The 21084-nt window shown below is 38.1% G+C and overlaps 1 protein-coding gene across 5 annotated transcripts in view; it reads right to left on the reverse strand.

Moving 5' to 3' along the window:
- The window catches only part of chd9 (chromodomain helicase DNA binding protein 9), an 83598-nt gene that overhangs the window by 59617 nt on the left and 2897 nt on the right, over positions 1-21084 (reverse strand). For 4 of the 5 annotated variants that reach the window (XM_067402291.1, XM_067402293.1, XM_067402288.1 and 1 more), the window contains exon 2: positions 8685-10375. In XM_067402291.1, coding sequence (XP_067258392.1) covers positions 8685-10241 — 1557 coding nt within the window. In that variant the 5' untranslated portion in view covers positions 10242-10375. The remainder of the gene's footprint in view (positions 1-8684; positions 10376-21084) is intronic. The other variant, XM_067402292.1, reaches the window with a different exon arrangement.

Here is a 21084-nt window from a genome sequence, read left to right on the forward strand (position 1 = left end):
CAGTCATTTGTTTCTGACCCTAGATCAGTGCTCGAGGAAGAAACAGAGCTGTCAGACTGGTTGAATGAGCAACCGCCTGTCTGTCCAAGTCGGGTGGTAGCAGACTTACAAAACGAATGCACGTGCATGCTGAGCTGAATTAGGTGAAGGAAAAAGGGGATCAGCCACAGACACACACAGATGGGGAGCACAAACACACAGATGCACGCAGACATACAGTGGGAGGTAATCAGATATCAGGTTACAATGCTGGTTGGACTCTGCCTGACAGACCGGCCCAGTTATATAAACCTCACAGACGCAGGGTCAGGAAGCAACAAAGCAAGTTGGCCACACACAGGCATGCACTCACTCACACAAAGAGGCGGATGCACGCACACACAGAGACCGGTTTTACTCACACAGCGCATTCATGCGGCACATGGTAGAAAGCCTACAAGCAAGCTAACATGCACAGACACCTTACATCATGCCACATCAGTTATTGGGCAGAGGGTAAAATTTTCAATTTTCATTGGATTCTCATGCTACACATGGCCAAAGTTTAAAAATAAAACATGTTGAACGTATGACGGAGTATTTCTGTGCCAAATATAAATGTATTTCTTCAGATTTTGGACAGTTTTTTTTCGAGCATGGCCCTTTATTTTGTAATAAAGGGCAAAATTCCTTGTATGGGCACTTCTTCCGGAAGTGCATGTGCACACATTAGCCAGAGCAAGAGTAAGAGCATGCCCATCAACTTGCTTTGTTCGGCTTTACGGAAGACATCTGCAGTGCTGCACAGGACTTGCTCGAGAAAGATTTGTCACCGAAATCAACAATGTCACCAAATAAGTGTGTTTTTGGTTGTGAGCAGTGTTGGGCACGTTACTTAAAAAAAAGTTATTAGTTATAGTTACTAGTTACTTCTCACAAATAGTAACTGAGTTAGTAACTGAGTTACATCATTATAAAAGTAACTAATTACCAGGAAAAGTAACTATAAAAACGTAACTTAAAAAAAAAGAAAAAATCAAATATGTCAAATAACTTGGATGCCCCCAATATTAAATATAAGCCTAAAAATAAATTATTCTTTCGATTCGACTCGTAACTCATGATTCGCTCTTGCTCACGACATGAAATTTCTCTGTACACTACTACATGTTGTAGCCATTAAAGAAAACGCAGTTTCATATTTGTTTAATAGGCCTATGTTATGTTTTAAATTTATCTATTTGAATATGAAAAGTGAACAGCATGATTAAGATACATCATAAGATGCGCAATATATCAGGAGACGTGGAGTGGGTCAGACATGATTTTGACCACTTCATTCATTTTGTTTTGTAGAAAGCCTTTCTGTGAAGTGAATTTCATTTTGTAAAAATGTTATCTTAATTTGAATCAATGTTTCATCAATTGCCTGGATTTAATAAATAAGAAGCAAATATAGCAGACAATATAATCATGAGATGGAGGTGCCGGCGCCATCACTTGCACGTGAACTGGCTCGCGTCTTACAGGTTAAATGACCCGAAACTCAGCGTATAGGCTGCTTGCCTCGTAGACATGAGAAATATATCTACAGAAAGCTCGAAATGTCTACTTTTAAACAAAATAATTCAAAATGAAAAGAAATAGGCTTCTTTCTGATTATGTAATCCGAATGAAATGTGCATTCTCTCTCGAGGCACGTCCACTGTGGAGATAGTTCCTCACAAATTTTACACATTGCACCTTTAAAGTGAACTAATCCTGTACTAATCCTTTAACCTTTTGAACAGTATTGTTTATAATTTAAATATTGTTTTAAAAAATTATCCCGATCCAATCTCAAGGATTAATAAGTCAGATCCTTTATTTTACGTCAGCTGTCATGCAGGTGTTTTGCAGTAGGTGAAGGTACGCACCTTCAAGTGGGTTTGCCAAACGCCATTAAAATAAAAAGAACAGTGTTGGGGTAGTTACTCAAAAAATGTAATTAGTTACTAGTTACTTCTGTAAATTGTAATGAGATTACTTTACTAGTTACTGCATTTGAAAAGTAACTTCACTACTTATTACTTTACTTTACTTTTTCTTAATTTACCATGTAGATACATGGACAAACATCATAGCCCTATCATCACTTATCCTTTCTGCATAGAGTTTATTGTATAAATATTGAACCATATGAAAGAACAATAACCCAGTCTGCACAAAGAAATATGCCTCACCGTAAAATCCAGAAACAACAGGATAAAGACGGCTATGGTGGGGTCATTTTAAAATGGTGTCAACACGCAAGTTTCAAAACACAGGCTTTGTATCGCTAATTCAAAAGTGAAAGTATAATGCTAACGGCCGCATGGGCATCCATAACGGCACCGCGCCAGTGGACACGCACGGTTATGAACGCCCGTGAATGCATTTTAATGATGGGTTCATTAATGATGAGTTTATTATTATTCTTAATAAAAAAAACAACGACAAAACAGTTCAATCAATGACAAACTCGCTTAAATAGGCGCTCAGTCAAAGGTGAGGCGAAATGGGCAAAGTGAGGTGCGACTCTCGTTCAGCCCACTTTGAATTGAAAGTTCTGTTGCCAAATTTAGATTTTTTTTTTTTATTTGATTATTATTTAGTCCATTTGTTTGATTTGTAATGATTTAATTATAATTTAAATAATTGCTTGTCATCAACTTGCAATTCCCTCACGAACCCCCATTTGGGAAACCCTGTTTTTTTAGAACATTATTTTACATTCATTCCTTGGCGACACGTCATGCAGCCAAGCTACAGGTATCGCGTTTATTTTGTTTTTCCTTTTTTATTTAAAATATTCACAAACTTGTTAACGAGGCTATATCATGAATTATATGACAATCGGAAAATATCATATATGTGGAAGTGAATGTGTTTTGTTTAAACACCTTTATAATTACACCTTATAATTTTGTTTAATAACCTTTATAAAAGCACAGAGCGCATCAATCTCTGGCTGAGCGCCAGCAGCGGGAAAGCAGGTTTGAATTTAGTGTATTGAACGTTCTCATCACACCGGTGTTATCGTAAAAAAAAAGTTCAAATCAATCGGGTTAAAGGGGACAAATTGAAACTGAGGGGGCACAAATCAGATCTGAGGGGGCAATATGCAAACCCCCTGTCTCCGTCTCCATCTCCATTTCCCGCTCCAACAGCTACGTCAAATCGATCTCTATGGCAACGGCACACATACAGGCACACGCATGCACGCACCAAGCATTTTTCTGCGGTGTGACAAACTCAGAACACATACTTTAAATTGACTTTACAGGGACTTTAAACAGACAAAACTTTACAGGAAAGCAAATTCCTATAGTCTAGTAAAGTAGTGTAGTTACCAATATTATTAGTGTAATGCGTTACTTTACTTCATTACCCAAAAAAGTAATATCGTTACTGTAATCCGTTACTTTGTAACTCGTTACCCCCAACACTGGAAAAGAAGCACATTTTTGTAACTAATCACTCAAAATTAATTTATTTACGGTTTATTTTTAGATTCTGTCAGACTATCTGAGATGTCATTGGAGAGAAAGATAACCTAAATAAACAGACAAATATTTCTGTCATCAGTGCAGAAAGATCCTCAATAGCCAGACTGTGTAGTTACAGCATCTACCAGCAGGGGCTAAATGGGCTATGTTAACCTGACAAAACTTGATTGAACACAACAACAAACCCACAAGTCAAGTTACAAGTTAATACTCATTTCAAATGCGAAGGCGGCATTTAGATTATAACCAACATAAAAGTACAGTGAACTAAATTCAAGTGGAACACAAATAAAAAAAAACAAAACCTATGACCTCTTTAAAAAGCAGATCCATCATTTGGATCCCATCCAGACAGTACCGTAGGGTGTTTGTGTGTGCAAGTGAGTGATGTGGATTGGTATTTGCATCTATGTTGCTGAATGTTCATTCTGGACAAAGCAGTAGCACAAAGGGGCTCTGTTCATGCCGTCAGCCGGTCTCGCTCGCTCTCTCGGGCCCTCACACTATCACACCACCCTGTAACACTGTGACCGCCACTGATCTACACTGTCACTCATTCCAAACTCATTTTTCACATTTTAACTTGGTCAATTCCTAAACTGTCAGATCAAATGGCAGTTTATTTATTTAATTATTTCAAATATTTTCAATTCCTGATCAACACAGCTGCTATGCAAAAAATGTATCATTCATTTCACAAGGGGGGTTAATAAGAATGGGAATTTTCCATAGACTAGTGTGAAAAATCCCCATTTTTTAAAGTTACAGATCTAACCAAACTTGAGGAAAACACCTGTGCAAAAGTATAGACAGGTTTTGTTGTAATGTATTAGTCTAATGGGAGTTTTATTCTGTATTTGGGGGCTCCACCCACCTCATAAACCCTCACTGATTCGGCCATTAAATGCACTGAAGTAGGGTTATCTTTGCAGTAGCGTGAATAAATCAAGTTACATACTAGTGAAATTTCTGTCTGAACATGTTCAACCATGATCTTGCATTTTCTACAAAGTTAACCCAAGTAAAGCACGCGCACACACACAGAGAAAGAGAGAGCCATTCCCTTCTACTGCAACTAAACTGACGTGATAGGTGAGTCAAGTTTCAATACTGAAACACCAACCCCTCGTGGTCCAGAGGCTTAAAAACTCAGAACATTAAAGCACAAACTCGCCCCCGAGACCCTCAGGGAGAGAGAAGGTTGAGTGCATCTCTCTCTTTTACCCTGGGACTGCCTCACATTATACATCTGTTGGCTTTCCACAGCCCAGTGCACATGAATGGCTCGTCTCTCTCTCCCTCTCGCTCAGACACACACACAAATGCAGACAGACACAGCAACACAAACACACTCACTACAGGAAGTCACACGATATGAACTCTGATCCACATCCTGCCTCTGCTTTAATTAAGGATCTGCAAGGACAGACAGATTGACTAAAGGAGAACATAACAATCCATCTTGACTGACTTGACTATCAGTACCTTTACAAAGTCTAGTTAAATTGTAACATATTCTACAATTCTGACGATTATATTATGTTAGCTATGGCCGATAACCAATAAATGGCCAATATTAAAATGTATTAATATATTTCGTCTAAATAAATAAAAATGAAAACAATATAAAGATCACATTTCAGCAGTGTTATTAATTAGCGTTTTTAAAAATCAACTTTAAGTGAGTGACAGCAAAGGTAATCCAACTGCAAAAATGGTAAATAAGCATACACAATTAAATATATAATATTAGTCTGCATATATCCAACTAGGGCTGGGCGATAAAACGATTACAATAATCACAATGTAATTTTCCTCAATGAAATTATAAAAGAAATTCAGTAAGTGTTTGATAGATGCAAATAATGCTGCGCACGAGTGCTGCAGACCATCGCGCTGATAAGTGCTGCTATTTCTGTAGAGTACGAGAAATGGCAAACGCGCCAAAAGCAGAACTAAACAGAGCTGCTCATTTGAACCACGTACTTTACAGAACATTTATCAGCTTGGCTCAAAAGACACTGCAGCGTGAACTTAGGACGAATGCATTTACTCGCTGACCATCTCAGTCAGGCAAATACTAAACAGCACTGTAAGATCCAGTGAGAAGTGCTTGAGTTCGGTGCAGAGTTCTCCCATACAAACCACAAATCAAATGCCTCGTGATTTCAACTAGTTCAAAGTCAGATGAAACAGCGATGACATTATCAACAACACTGATGTGGAAAACAGAAGAAATATTGAGCCACAATACAGTTAGAAGGCTTTTCAATCCACAAGTTGCCAACATTTACCATGATTTACTGTAGTAATACTAAACTGAAACCATGGGATTGTGGCAGAAATGTGGGATATTCATATAGAATTGTATTATATTATTACACATTAAATGTATTAAAAGAATAATGGAAAATAATTGCAGTTTTTATTTTGTTATTAAGCTATAGTGTTTCTTAACGTGTATTATACTAAATGTCTTTAGCCTACTGTTTTTCATAACAAATACAATATCAACAATAAGTTACTATTTTACCATGATTGTGAGGTGCAATGCGTGGTTTTACATGTGGTTAACATGATCCAAATATTATGGAAGACCAAATTTTACACTATAAACTTTTGAGGTTGTTACCATTTTTACAGATGTTACTGTTGTTTTGTTAATGAACATAAATATACATCTGTCACTCCACTCAAGCTACTGCCAAATGTGCATTTCTAAGACAAAACATGATATTTTTCTGAAATGTTCACCTGTTTGGCAAGCGTTCGTAATGTTCTGATGATAAAACCACAATTAGCTGTCTGGTTTCTACAACTTTCAAATCTGCCTTTAAACTTGAATTTAAAAATAAATATTTGACATTTATCATGATAATTATCGATCGACTGATATGAAAAAAGAAAAAAAAAGTCATGATTTTTTTTGGCCTTATCGCCCAGCCCTATATGCAACATTGACAATACTAGTGTTGTCAAAAATATAGATATTTCGATATGTATTGAATACTTAAATATCTGAAACTGTTCCATTATTTCTTTACCAGATACCCCGATACCAACGGCATATTTTCACTGTCTCTTATCTCACATAATTTTACACTAAAAGCGCGTGCACCACTGATCTATATAAGTTGCACTCTCATAAAGCCCCTTCTCAAACAGCTCACGAGCACCAAATTGACTTCTTTTTCGTGGCTTATTGTGCTCAAACGGTCAAACACATACAAAATTATGTCAAAATACCAGTCCTGTCGAGTATTCAGGTAAATACAAGCAGTTTTGGAATGTAAATAGTTGTGTAACATTATATTGGATCCATGCATAAGCTCTTATAGTGACAGCAGCCTAATAAACCGGTCACGTTAATCAATGAACAAAAGACAAAGAAAATCAATTGCTGCTCTTGACTGAACTTTTGTAACTTTAATTGTAAGCATTAAATATTTACAATGAAATCTATCCAGTTATTTTAAATTTGCTTACTCTAATTTCTGCATTATTTCTTACCTGAATATACTGTTAAGGGGCTCGCACACCGGACGCAAAGCTCAGCGCCGCGCAGCGCCACGACACGTTTTTAAAATTCGAACACATTATTTTCTATGAGTGTACGCACACCGGCAGCGATATTCGCCGCCTGTCCGCGGCGCCCAGAAAACAATAGAAAACAATGTTAAGACATGTCGCAGCATTGCGCGGCGCTGAGCTTCGCGTCCAGTGTGCGAGCCCCTTTAGACCCACCCATGTTTATTTCATTTGTCTCTTTATTCTGTTTATTTGTGCTATCGTTTGCAATTTGTTTATTTGTCCTTATTTCATTACTGACTGTTAACTTTTTTTTTTTTTGTAAATGTAGTTCAAAGATTCCCATAAATGCTATGTGTAAGCTATTACAATGGAATTACCCAAATTATCAAAAAATTCTATGGAAATAAATTATCTGTATGGCAGTTTTTTTCGTGGTATTGAAAATGGTAGAATATCAACATTTTTCAAGGTATCGTATCGAAGTTGGAAATTCCAGTATTGTGACAACACTAGACAATATAAAATAAAAAAATAAAACTTGCATATCGGCTGATTATCAAAATGGTACAATGAACTACAATCCACCTCTGTATTGACAAACAAAGAGGAGACTCCTGTTTGCATTTCTTCTCATGGAAAAAAAAAAACTGGCGAATAATCCATATTTGGGTAGGTGTATTTGTGAGTGCACGTCTGACTGCGAGAACACTCCATGTGCCCAGTAGAACTAGTTGAAAGAGTTCATGATATGATGTGTGTGTGTGTGTGTGTGCGTGCGTGAGAGAGAGAGGGAGTGTGGCAGCTGAATCACTGAGCCTCAACTCCCTGTGTCAGCAGCAAAGTGCTGAGGGGAAAGACTGATGCTCATGCATCACAACAGAGAGAGAGAGACAGAAAGGGAGACAGACAGAAAGAGAAAGAGTTGACACTGCCAGGCAGTATTGCTGAAAGCACTGCCTGGAGCTTGCGATCACAGTCTAGACAGCACTCCTGCTCTTTTCTCCCTCTCTCATTCTCCATTTCCCTCAGGAAACCTCATTATCAACATCTCCCTTCTGCCTGCACTCACACACAAACACTAATCTCACATCAACACACACAGACAGAAAAACCACAAGCCAGACCCACTCTAGTCAGTAGGAGTGCACCTCCCACTATCCTATGGTTGGCCTGACCCACATCTTGTTATAGCCTTAAGTACGCTTAGCCCCAGTAAGTCCTAAACACCACTGCAACTCTTAATCGGCTGCTACAGTACCGGTCTACAGGCCCTTAACAGGAGGAGTGGTGAATTATTATTTAATGGAGCCTGTCTGTCTTGACCTTTCTCTTCCAGTACAGTTAAGCACTACAGTGTAGCCTGTTGTCAAAGTAGTCCATTGTCTACTTGGCAACATTCCAGCAATCATTTCATTTATCTCTCATCCATGTCATTAACCCAGTGTAGATAAACAGCAACAACAACTACAAAAACCCTGTTGCATATCATTCACATCCGCTCAAAACAAGCCAAGCAGAGCTGATAACTAAAACAGAGAGCTTATAGCTGTAATATTTGACTCACTCCAACATCCCAGCACTGAACCTTTACAAACATCAAACAAAACAAGATACATTTGGGAAAGATCTGAGAACTGCTTCTCTCACCTGTGCATCATATACCATTGGCACATCCTCCATGCTTTCCTGCTCCTTCACTTCCTCATCTCGGCCATTCCCTAGTCCTACATTTATCCAAGAGTGATTGGAGTTCTCTTCCTGGTCTAGTGCCTCCAGCTGGGGCAACAGCTCATCTGCGATTAGGTCAGGAGCTTCACTCAGGTCGTCAAGTCTTTGATCATGTTGCTCTCCAAGCAAGACTTCCTCCAGAGCCTGAAACCCATTAATGCTGCTTACGCTCTGGTTCGCAACCAAAGGTCCAGGCACATCACATGTCCTTTGCTCTGCCGTAGAGAACGGACGGTCTGAAGAGAATGAGTTCAGACCATCTGAGAACACCTCGGAGGAGTTGAAGGGATTCTGGTCTGATTTGGAGCTACGTAAAGGGCACTGTTGTGCTGGACTGCCCGGTATTCTGACTTGTTGCTGCTGATGTTCCATTCTGGAATTAGACAGGAAAGGACAACCAGTTTCCAACAGGTTTGAAGCAGATGGTGAGATGGCCATAGAAGAGGTTGTAATAGATACTGGGGCAGAGGAGTAAGACTGAGTTTCATTTACTACAGGGGGAGCGTAACGAACAGTGGGATAGGATGAAGCATGGCTAACCGAGTCAGTTGGGAAAGAATGGGTTGCAGGGGAAGGCTGGACAGGGAAGGCCAGGTCATTGTCTTCCAACCTTGGACCTGTAGTAAACCCTTGGACCCCTTGTGCCACCTGAAAGCCACTTTGTTGAGAAGACACAGGCCTCATTGAGGCCTCGAGATACTGTTTGGACTGTGAATGACCACTTGGGGCAACTGTAGGGTGAAAGGGACTACCCTCTACACTGAGCGAGTTATGGTGGTGCTGCTGGGAATGATTTTGGGGGACACTGCCCTCATAGTAAAAATTAAGATGTTCCTGATAGGTCTTGCCAATATGGTGCAAGCCCTGATGGGCTATTTGTTGGTGTGGAAGCTGCAGCTGGTTTGAGATCGGGTGTTGGTTGAGACTGTGCTGTCTCTGCTGAAGATGCTGATGACTGTACTGCTGATGTTGAGCTTGATGCTGCTGAAACTGTTGTTGCTGTTGAAAGTGTTTATGTTGAAGTTGTTGATGAAGTTGTTGGTGGTGTTGATGGTGCTGATGGTAGTTATTCCCTTTATGATCATGGTTTCCCCACATGGGGCTGTTGTGAAGAAACAGTCCATTGGTCTGGGGCACTTGGTTCATAGTATGCCTTTGAAATGGTTGCTGCTGTGACAAAAATGCTCTTCCATCATTGCTACCAACATCTGGACCAGGAAAGGACTGTTCTATTGAGGTCTGTGCCTTCACAGTGTCAAAATGCCCCACAGGTTGACTGTAGGCTATCCCATGTTGAATGGTAGAAGATCTGGGCCCTGCACCAACCTGAAGATTCTCCAAACTAGGACCCAAGTGAAGTTCATCATCCAAGGACACTGCCCCAGGGGTAAACCCGGGATCATCCTGGACTAGGCTGTCAAGCTCTCCCCCAAATATGTTAGGGTCATCAAAAAAGTCCATGATGGGGTCAGTCATTGTAGGAGTTCAGTGCATGAAGTGTCTGTGCCCCTCAGCGGCCCCTATGACAGGACTGCTGAATGCAACAGGGAGCTGAAGACCATCAGAGTTTGTTGTACCACTGTGTGTCCATCACCAAGAAAGGCAACACTCTAGAAAAAAGATAAACAAAATTAGACATAACTTTAGATATGTCAAACACTTAATATGGGATTCAGAACTATTTCAATAACCTTCTACAAGATCATTCATTGAGCACATTTTAAGAGGTTATGAATCCAAAAACATTGATACTACATAATTTCATAACAGTTCTCTGAGCTTAGCTAATACAAGTCGAATTTGACGTACTGTACTCTGAACGCACTACTTTAGGTATACTGCTTTTAACTTGCAACACAGAGTTCAGTCCCAAACAGGGTGGGCACAATTCAGTATGTAAATTCAGTGTAAATTTAAATTGAACTTGCCACACATGTACTGAACTAAAATTCAAAGAAATTCAACAAGTAATGGCATTCTTTAAAAAAATGAAATTTAGCTAGTAATTTCACTTAGCTAGTACAAATGTGTTTAAATGGAACGCAGTAACTCTAAGACAAGTCAGATTGACATCTCTGACGTCTTTCAGTCAGAAATCAGATTGCTATATGTTCAGGTGAAGTATGCAGAAATAGAATGTCACTGCTAGCATTTGTTTTGGGACGTTTTATTTGCTTACAAGTAATGGTTTACTACTACTACTATTAATAATAATAATAATAATAATAATAATAATAATAAATCTCATTGGGTGCCACAACAAATCGTATGACGTAATACACCCACATATCAGCCAAGTCAGAATTTCCAAGTTTGAAACTGAAAATTCCAAACTACCGAAATGTAATGGAATGCAGCATAAACACAGAAGGAGTAGCACCTCTAGGAGTAGCACTGAGCATGTTATAGCCTACTTTAAATACAAATATTATGTTACATCACTCCATAACAGGATACAGTACTGCATTACTACTCTTCTAAGATCACCCTTAAGTTAGACTCTGGCAATAAACTCATCCAGAACACCCTGAGGCCTGAGAGAGGTGAAAGGGGAAGGGATGTCTGGGGAACATTTGGCACCATTAGTGGAGCTCAGAAACAGACATTACACATGAGCTAAAGAGCTTTCAGCATCAGACAAAAACCAGGTGCTTCACACACCCCTCAGACTTCCCTCAGCAATGGATGAGAGAGAATGAGTGGGAACTGCAAAATTCTTTGTCAAGCCCTGGTCAGGAGAGCAGCAGGAGCTGTGTGGGACATACAGACAGCTCATTCCATTTCATGCACGAATGCACACACACGCAACCGGACAGAGAGGGTGAGAGAGAAACAGGCTGTCCTGACCAACACCGGCTGTGGAGGAGGTCAGTCACGACCTGATGACTCACAACACACACAGATAAACAAAATGGCAGTGCACAGAAACCTAGACATGGGCTAGAACTACAATACTATTCTGTGGTATCATCCTTTATCCCTCTATACCTTCATTAATTCAACTTCCACACCAACATAGACTATATTCAGTCTCTAGATAGGGAAGCAAAACACTTTAAAATGTCGCTCCACATCTTGACTATGATATATATTTTGGTTTTGCCATCTGAAATAGACTAACAGCTATTTTATATTGATTTTCATTTTAAAAAAAGAAAGAAAGAAAACACATGGAGGGCCAGTCTTATGGGCGGTAGCATTCAATGAAGAAAAAACAGCTCAAACATGAGTCTTATCTCATGTCAACCACAAACTCAGATCTGTGTTGGATTTCAAATCATAAATGCACGTCCATCTGCAGCTGCGCCTGTCACCAGTGTTCAAAATTACAGGGCACCTCCCATTATCTAGGGCTGGCTTTAGAGAACTGTTTTGCAAGCAGTACACCTGTCTTAAACCAGGAAGCATTTGGGCAGGAACATTGTAATTAAGGCTTACTGTCACGTCAAGTCATCTGTGTCAAATTGATATAATATCAGACTATAAGAGAGGAGAGATTCTGCAGAATGTACATAATTCACTTTATTTCTTAAAAAAAATTTGAAGTGTGGAGCTAAAGGATGAACGGTTAACTGGAAAAATTACAGTACGATTACTGATGCTTTGATTAAGTCATTATGAGAAGTGTTGATTACACAATTCCATATAAATTTACTGCAGTTTTAAAATGTACAATGTTTAGAACCAAAGTGCCAAGAATCAATGGCAGTTCACAATTATCATTGCAACTAGGGATGCATCAATCTGATATTCAGTATCGGTATCGACTCCAAATACTGAAATTTTTGCCAGATGGGATAGGACCAATCCTGTGCGATACTGTGTGTACTCATGGTTGTTACTGTTAACAATGTTTAAAACTGCTAAAATCTTTAGATTTGCTGACAGATAAAAGATTGATCATCAGTTCCATACACAAAGGTACAGATATTCCTCGATCAAGAAAAAAACAGCACTGGTATCTGATTGGTGTCGGCCGATACTCAGAATTTAGAATATCGGAATAAAAAAATGGTATCGGGGTAGGGCTGGGCGATATATCGAATGCTTTTGTCACGCGCATTTCGTCAGTAAAGCCGGTTCCCTGATTACCGCTAAATCGCCATCACCTGCTTTCAAAAGAAATTTAATAGACAGAGCCGTAGTTCACTGATAAGCCACACAATATCGCGTTCAATATCGACGGCGATTCATATCAATATTGAATGCGATATTGCGTTGGTTCATTCAATGCCGCTTCATTCGAAAGCAGGTGATAGCGATTTAGCGGTAATCAGGGAACCGGCTTTACTGATGAAATGCGCGTGACAAAAGCACTCGATACATCGCCCAGCCCTATATCGGGGCAACCCTAACTGCAACATAAATAGGGTAAAGCCCAATATACATTATGTGTGGACAGTCAGTTGACTTGCGCTTAACTTCAAGGTGCAAACAATGAGACTGTGTAAACATGCAGTGAGTGTCAGCTTCAGTTATTATAAAGGGATTTCTAGTATTGCCACATTGCTTGTGTTGTCACAATACCAAAATGACGAGTTTGCTATGATACCAGACTAAAATATCTCAATACCAATATAGAACTGATACCACAGTCAAAACCTAAAACAAGACAAGTAACTGAATAATACATGACAGAACATGCAACTTAAAATTCTTTGTTTTATTCATTAATTTAAACGAGATGCTGAGCCAACTTAGAACACAGAAGCGCTGAATGTAAACAGTGTAAGAGAATGACAGGGGAGAGACGAATTTGTTGAATAAAGTAGTTATTTTTGTTTTGTTTTTGCACACAAAAAGTATTCTCGTCGCTTCATAACATTAAGGTTGAACCACTGTCGTCATGTTGACTATTTTAACGATGTCTTTACTACTTTTCTGCAGAACTGAATTCGGGAATCTGAACTGTGGCGGCTTTCTGCTGCTTCGGATGCACTTTGGGTGCTTCAAATTGTCACCACGTTGAGCTCTTTTTTGTCACTCATTCCGCTAAAACTGTTTAACACCAAACACATCCCATTTTCTTATTCATGTTTCTTTTTTGCTCTAACATGTCAGTAACTTAAGAAGTACTGTGCAGCATGGATACATTTAAATACCAAAAAAAAAAAAAAAAAAAGTGTGTGCCTGCAGAGAATGCAAGTGGCACACAACATAACATAGTAAATATGACTTTTATTAAAACTATTAAACTCTTAATTCTTAAAGTATCAGTAGTCAAATACAAATTTACTTTCATTAATGGTGGTAATCAAATTGATGCATCAAACTATTTCAGTTAATCTTTAAGAATGTAATCAAAAGATGTAAAAATTCATTTTTTACTGCAAGCTTACGGTTTAAACTTATGTAATATTCATTAAAATTAATATTTGTTTCTTCAAATTAGAAAAAATGTGTTTAACTGTATTATTATTATTATTATTATTAATTGAAGAACTGTGATCTGTGCAATAGTATATATATATATATATATTTGTTATAATTTATTCAAGTTAAACCCTAACTTTATTTTGACGAGTTGTCAAAAGTTTGAGTTTCTGTGCGTATGATATGACGATAGTTTAATCAAATGAAATGGTGAAATCCTCATGAAGTGAACTCAGAGCAGCTCTGCATATAAAGTTAATGTTTTCATTTCATCATATAGTGAAACGACAAAAACTCTAAACACAATGAGTGTCACGCAGGATTTTTGAGCATTAATGTTCACAGACACTAGTCCATATTGAGATTTGATTCATTGTGCTGCCCTACTTCTAATTTATTCATCCAAAAATGTTTAAATTCTGTGACATTCCACTTTATACAGTAAATTCCATTTGTGACTGGATTCCATGATTCTGTTAGGGCTCTACAGGGGATCTGCCATGTTAAAGAGAGTTAATTGTGTGGGCTGTTTATTGTTGTGTTTTAAAGTTATAACCATTAGTAGAAAGCTATGCAGTTAAAGGCACAAAAAATCCAAAAACCATTAGGCCAGTGTTTTATATTTTGTACAATTGAGTACTTATAATATACAAAATGTTTCCAACTATTTGTAAATAGTTTTAGAGAAAAATCATGATTTTAACCAAGGATGTGTCCGGGAGATGCCTGTCAATCGTGTTACTCTTGGTTTCCAGTTTTATTATGTAGAAACCTTGGAAACACCAAAGACACTTTAAGTTTTGCGTTTGGTTACATTTATAGACAGAAAACGAATTATTTTTATATAGCTCAACACATTTAGTCTTATTGTTTAAATCTAGTTTTCTTGATGCTTTTACCATGCCTCAGAGAAAAACACTAGCTCCAACATCATTCGGTCCTGCTCTGCTTCATACTACGGTAACGTTAAAGGTGCTCCAAACGATGTCACACGTTTTTAGGCCAAAACATTTTTTGTCACATACAGCAAACATCTCCTCACTATCCGCTAGCTGCCTGTCCCCTGAACACAATGTAAATAAACGCGGTCTCTATAGTCGCCACAAGCTCCGAAAACGGCAATAGAGAATACGAACCGACGTCATTGCATGCCGGGGCGGCGCCGCCATTTTGACAGGATCGCCCTCTATTACTCGTACTGAAATTAATACGGATTCTTGCTTACCTTTTGTTTCGTTTCTGCCATTGAGTGGAACGTTAACATTTTTAATGGTATCGTTTGCAGGGAACAGAAGCTATTTTATCGCATGATCATTTTATTCATTTTAATTTTTTTCACTGAAGTTTTGTAGAATTTCGTTTACAGTGTTGATCTGTTTACCGTGTCACACACTGGACGCTCACTGCTGCTTCAGCCATTATATGAAAATCCAAATAAATCTATGTGATCAACACACTGAGAAAGTCGATTCATTTATTTGTTGGAAACGTTTAAATGATGCTTAAAGGAGCATATTGAGGAGGCCTACAACTTGTCATTGTAATTCCCCTTTTCCATGATCACAGATGAGGAGAATCAGAGATGATGGGTCAAATTCAGCAGACAGACGGACACAAACACACTGTATTTTTATATTTATTTTAACAAATGACAACCACACTAAGCAATTTCCTACCTTTATAAAACAGTTATGAAGAAAATGTATAAAATGCTTGCATTTTAAGTGATACTGAAAGTTTATATTTTGGTCTCATCCGTTTTTCTGCATGTGCTTTATTTGTAAATAGAATTTGGTCTCTTTAATATCAGTCTAAGTGCATTAAGCGTTTTCTTGAGAGGACATGAGAGGAAACCGTTTAAGATATAAACATGTTGCGTTCATATTTTGGGCTCATTTACGTATCTCCACACAGTATGCTTTAATAAATATGTACAGAATTGTTTGTTTGTCACATGAAGCGTTTTTCTTGTTAAGCATTTGAATGTCCTCGTCAAGTTCTGCTAATTCACGAGCGCAGTGAGAGTCAGACTTGCAAAGGTAATGTTAATTATTAAACCAAATGAAATCAAAACGTTCAAAAACACTTAGCAATGTAATTCTTTTATTGAGTGATAAGCAGTGGGTTTAATCAGTGCCATTAATAATAGATTTGCCATCCGGCGTCTTCTCGTCATCTCCATCTCCTCGTTTTGTAGAAAAGGCGAAAAAACATTTTTCACTGTCTTGTTTTCTCTCAGAACGATGATCTGAGTTACCATCACAATTATCGATGCAGCATTAATGACATACAGTGGTGACATTTTTCACTATCATGACAGAAAACAAATTACTGCCCTAAACCCAATAACGGAAAGGCTGCGCGATCCTGTCAAGATGGCGTATAAACAAAGAACTCAGAACTCAATGCGGCGTGACGTTAGATTCGTATTCTCTATAAAAACAAACTGGTGCAGCCTGGACCACAAAACATAATAAACACGCTCCAGCTAATAACCGACAAGAATGATTTTAAATGCACGTTCATGACTGTTTCAGGAAGCACGGAGGGGAGGGGAGGAGGAGGAGGAGGAGGGAGGGTCTAGCTAGCCACTGTTTTGTTTTACAACACTTCGAAACTCAACAGGAAGTTACTCCACCCAGGATCGCTTGGAGCACATTTAATAATCTCATCCATGAACATGATTTCTGCGCGAGTGACGTCCCACTTCCTTTCCACTGGTTGTGAGGTGAGGACGACATCTCCCATGATCAAGCTACGCCTTTGTTTTGAATAGGCGAACTCTAGCGGAAAAAATGCTTGTTAAGTCATGGCGTAAGGAACGCTGTTTCCGGGTAAAAGCCTTGACTCGTTTCACTTGAGAATGCCATCGGCGGCCATTTATGAGCACTAATCATAATAAATATGAAACATTTTAAAAAGTTAAACATTTTAAATACAGTCTACACAACAGTCTCCGTGCTCACAGCGTCACAGACATTAATATTTTAACGATTTATAAAAGATGAATCATTGTCTGATATCTGGGATTTTGGTATGGAGATAAAGGTTTTTTTGTAGTATTACACCACATCGTGTGTGTATATTAGCACCATATGTTGTTTTCTTGTGGTATGAGATAGAGTGTTTGGACCTGGAAGCGCTGCCGCGTGACGTCAGACTTAACAACCGAATAGAGGTCCCCTCTCAATACATACTACATAGCGCTCTTCGTGGCTATTGCATAGATGCAGCAATGGTTTCAAACAGCTACGCACCGAAATGGCGGTATTTGAAAAATACATATCATATGCGAAATTGAAACCAGTACAACGGATGAACCGATATAGTGCCCAGGCCAGCACTAAAAGAAATTAATACTGAAGACTGGAGTAATGGCTGCTGAAAATTCAGCTTTGCAATCACAGGGATAAATTATATTTTAAAATATATTACAATAGTAAAGATACTTTAAATTGTAATAATATTTCACATATGATATAATGTATAACAGTGTAGATTACTGAATATTGCATTGAATATGGCATGCAGCGCCATACAGAGTTATTTTTATATAAATTATATTTATTGAGATTATTATTTGTGACTATTTTAATAAGCTATATTAATAAGCACAGACACAACCAACCCAAACAGATTATTGTACAGCACTCACTGCCAACCTTCCAAGCCCAGATAGCTTACCAGTTTTCATTAGCCTCATTGGCTGTGAGGATGATTTATATCAACTGGCTTCCTAGGTTAAGCATCAGGCCAGAATTTCTTCTGAGAAGAAAGGCCAGAAGTGTCTTCCAAAAACTGCATCAGTCCACAGCTGAAAGACATGCTGATAAGAGCCCTGCCGTCTCAGGCCATTAGCTGTGCACTATCTGTACAAGCAAAAACACGTGCAACTTCCTACTACTGAAAAACACTGCGACCCCCTCCCCCAGCACACACTTTTCAAAGATTAGATCTTACACAAGTCTCTTTCATGGAGTAACCTACAATGTTCCATTCAATTTACATTTCTGCAATATGCCTAACAGCCCAGCTTCATGAAAAAGTCACTAACTAACATGAGTCAATGTGTTTAACAAATCTAAACCACTGGCTTTTCAGTGTCAGTGAGAAAGCATGACTTCAACAAGATGAGGCATGGCTGAGAGTCAGCGCTGCTGGTCTTGGACTGCACACATCAACGCATTTCCGTTGTGAAATTACTCTGTGACAGAAGCCAAGTCATATATGCTGGATTGTGACTCATCTAAAGAGCAGGTACTGTAGAGGTTGCCTGGTGCCAGAGACCCGAGACCAGTTTCAGAGCTGTATTTGACTATGGTCAGGGTTTTTTTCTGGATGAGCGAAGCTGATCCTGGACCACCCCTATCAAGTAACCTCTTTTTTTAGTGATTCATTTTCCCACAGCACAGCTTTGCTTTAACCAACATGACAGGTGGTGAGTGAAGTTTCAACGACTTCCACATCAAAAGTGGAACAACGGGAGGAAGATACTTGGTCTTGGCCTGACTTGGTCTTTTTCTGCAATTTCCTGCACCATGATGAGGGATTGAATCCTGTAGGAAAAGTTCAATAAATGTCTGTTCAATAAAATTTTGACTGATATGATTAAGCTGTTAATAGTCTAGAAAAATCTGCAATATTAAAATTCTGTACCATTTTGTCTAAATGAAAAATAATACACCAAAAACTAAAATTGTTTTAAATGCTACATGTTTATTTAAGCATCACAACATTATAATGTATAGTATGAAAAATGGATACTTATGAAATTTGCTAAAGATTACATTTAACAGTGTTGTTATTAAATAGAGTTTCTGAAGTTTAAGTATAAGTTTAAGTGCATGTTTGATGACGGCAAAAGTGAATGTAAAAATCTGAGAAATGCATGAACAATGGACCGTTTTCATATTTCCAGGGTTCTGAGAAACACAATCATCGTTGGGTAAACTTTTAGGGTGGTAAATGGGAGACTACAGCAATTATTATTTTTGCTTTCCATTTGCTCCAATTTCAAAAGAAAAAAATCCATGAAAGCATTTCCACAACTTTCCAAATAAGCAAAAATTATGGCAATTGATTATGGCAGTCAGAATACAGAAAAATGTCAATTGTCGTGTATGGTGTTAAAAATGGTCAATACATAAAAAAAGGAAATATACTTAAACACACAATGATTTATTATGATAACAGTGGAAACACATCGCTGTGAAAAGGGTCCATTGAATACTCATAATCAGATCATACATAAATGTAAATAAAATGTTGCCTGATAATAATTGATTCAATATCGATATATTGTGCATCTCAAGTGAAAAATTAAAGTAAAAAAACTAGATCTTCCAGCATGAGAATAAGGCTAGACTAACTTTCATTCAAAATAGGACTAAGCTTAATCTGCATGTAAAACAAATGGCCATTCAGGTCTTGCAAATGCAATTCAAGATGAGCATAATTTCTATATTAAGTTCAGCAAACCTTTCTATATTCTTAGCATATTTCTAAACATAAATATGGACCAGTGTAATCTTATATAAAAGTGGACAAATAATGAACCTGCTTCAATTGTGGAATGACAAAAGCCACTCCTTTAATAGAGAAGCAGACAGAAATAACTGCTTGCCGATGCACTACATGGCACAGGATAGAATATGATCATAAAATTTGATTTTTCTGATGCAGAAAAATACACCAATACACCACAAGAATTGTACCAACTACTGACAATGCATCGTTTGCAGTTCCTAGTTGTATGAAATAAATAAATTTATATAAAGATGTATCTACATCTCATAGAAAAGTACTTCAGTTATCTTCTATCTCATGACTCACGATGCTCAGAGATGATTTCAAGCAGTGGAAAATGTATGTGGGCTTAAATTATCCTGTCCCTGCTGGAGCTTCCATTGACTCATCACTGAATGCCATTTTGCCTCCTGATACAAGTTCAACAATACTTTATATATATAAAATTCAGTGTTGAATATTTCCTTTTATGTGAGCACTTATGGGCAGACACTTTTATCCAAAGTGACTCAGGGGTCATTCAGGGTGCTTTCCTATGCCCATCTGGTTTTTTAATCGTTTTCTACGTAAACAGTCATTGGGAATGGATTTGAAAAGCTGTGTCAAAAGCAGTAACTTAAAAACACGTCATTGTATAGTGTCTAGTTTGTGTATGTGTGTGTTTGTTTGTGAACAGCCCCTTACAGTGCATTCAAGGTGGTCTATCTGAACATATTGGAGGTAAAGCGGAAGCAACACTAGAGGTTTAGTAACTACTAGCTAGTATGTAACTAATTCTGTACTTTATTCGGTTGCACCATTTGTTCTTAAGGCAGAACGTAGCTAATAGGTCATAAGCTGGTCATAAGCTCTCCGTAATGTAATGCATAGGTTGCCCTCAATGATCCAATAGCAGCCTTCAAAGGTGCCCTAGAATTAAAAATTGATTTTACCTTGGCATAGTTGAATAACAAGAGTTCAGTACATGGAAATGACATACAGTGAGTCTCAAACTCCATTGTTTCCTCCTTCTTATATAAATCTCATTTGTTTAAAAGACCTCCGAAGAACAGGCGAATCTCAACATAACACAGACTGTTACATAACAGTTGGGATCATTAATATGTACGCCCCCAATATTTGCATATACCAGCTCATGTTCCCAGGCATTAGACAAGGGCAGGACGTCTAGATCTGTGCAGAGCTGAATCATTAGACTAGGTAAACAAGCAATAACAACAGCGAAAAATGGCAGATGGACCAATAATAACTGACATGATCCATGATATCATGATATTTTTAGTGATTTTGTAAATTGTCTTTCTAAATGTTTCATTAGCATGTTGCTAATGTAGGCTACTGTTGGTTAAAGTTTCCATCGTTTATTACTGTATTCACGGAGACAAGAGAGCCGTCGCTATTTTCATTTTTAAACACTTGC

Source organism: Chanodichthys erythropterus, chromosome 11 (assembly GCF_024489055.1).
Source record: "Chanodichthys erythropterus isolate Z2021 chromosome 11, ASM2448905v1, whole genome shotgun sequence".
NCBI classification, from domain to species: Eukaryota; Metazoa; Chordata; class Actinopteri; order Cypriniformes; family Xenocyprididae; genus Chanodichthys; species Chanodichthys erythropterus.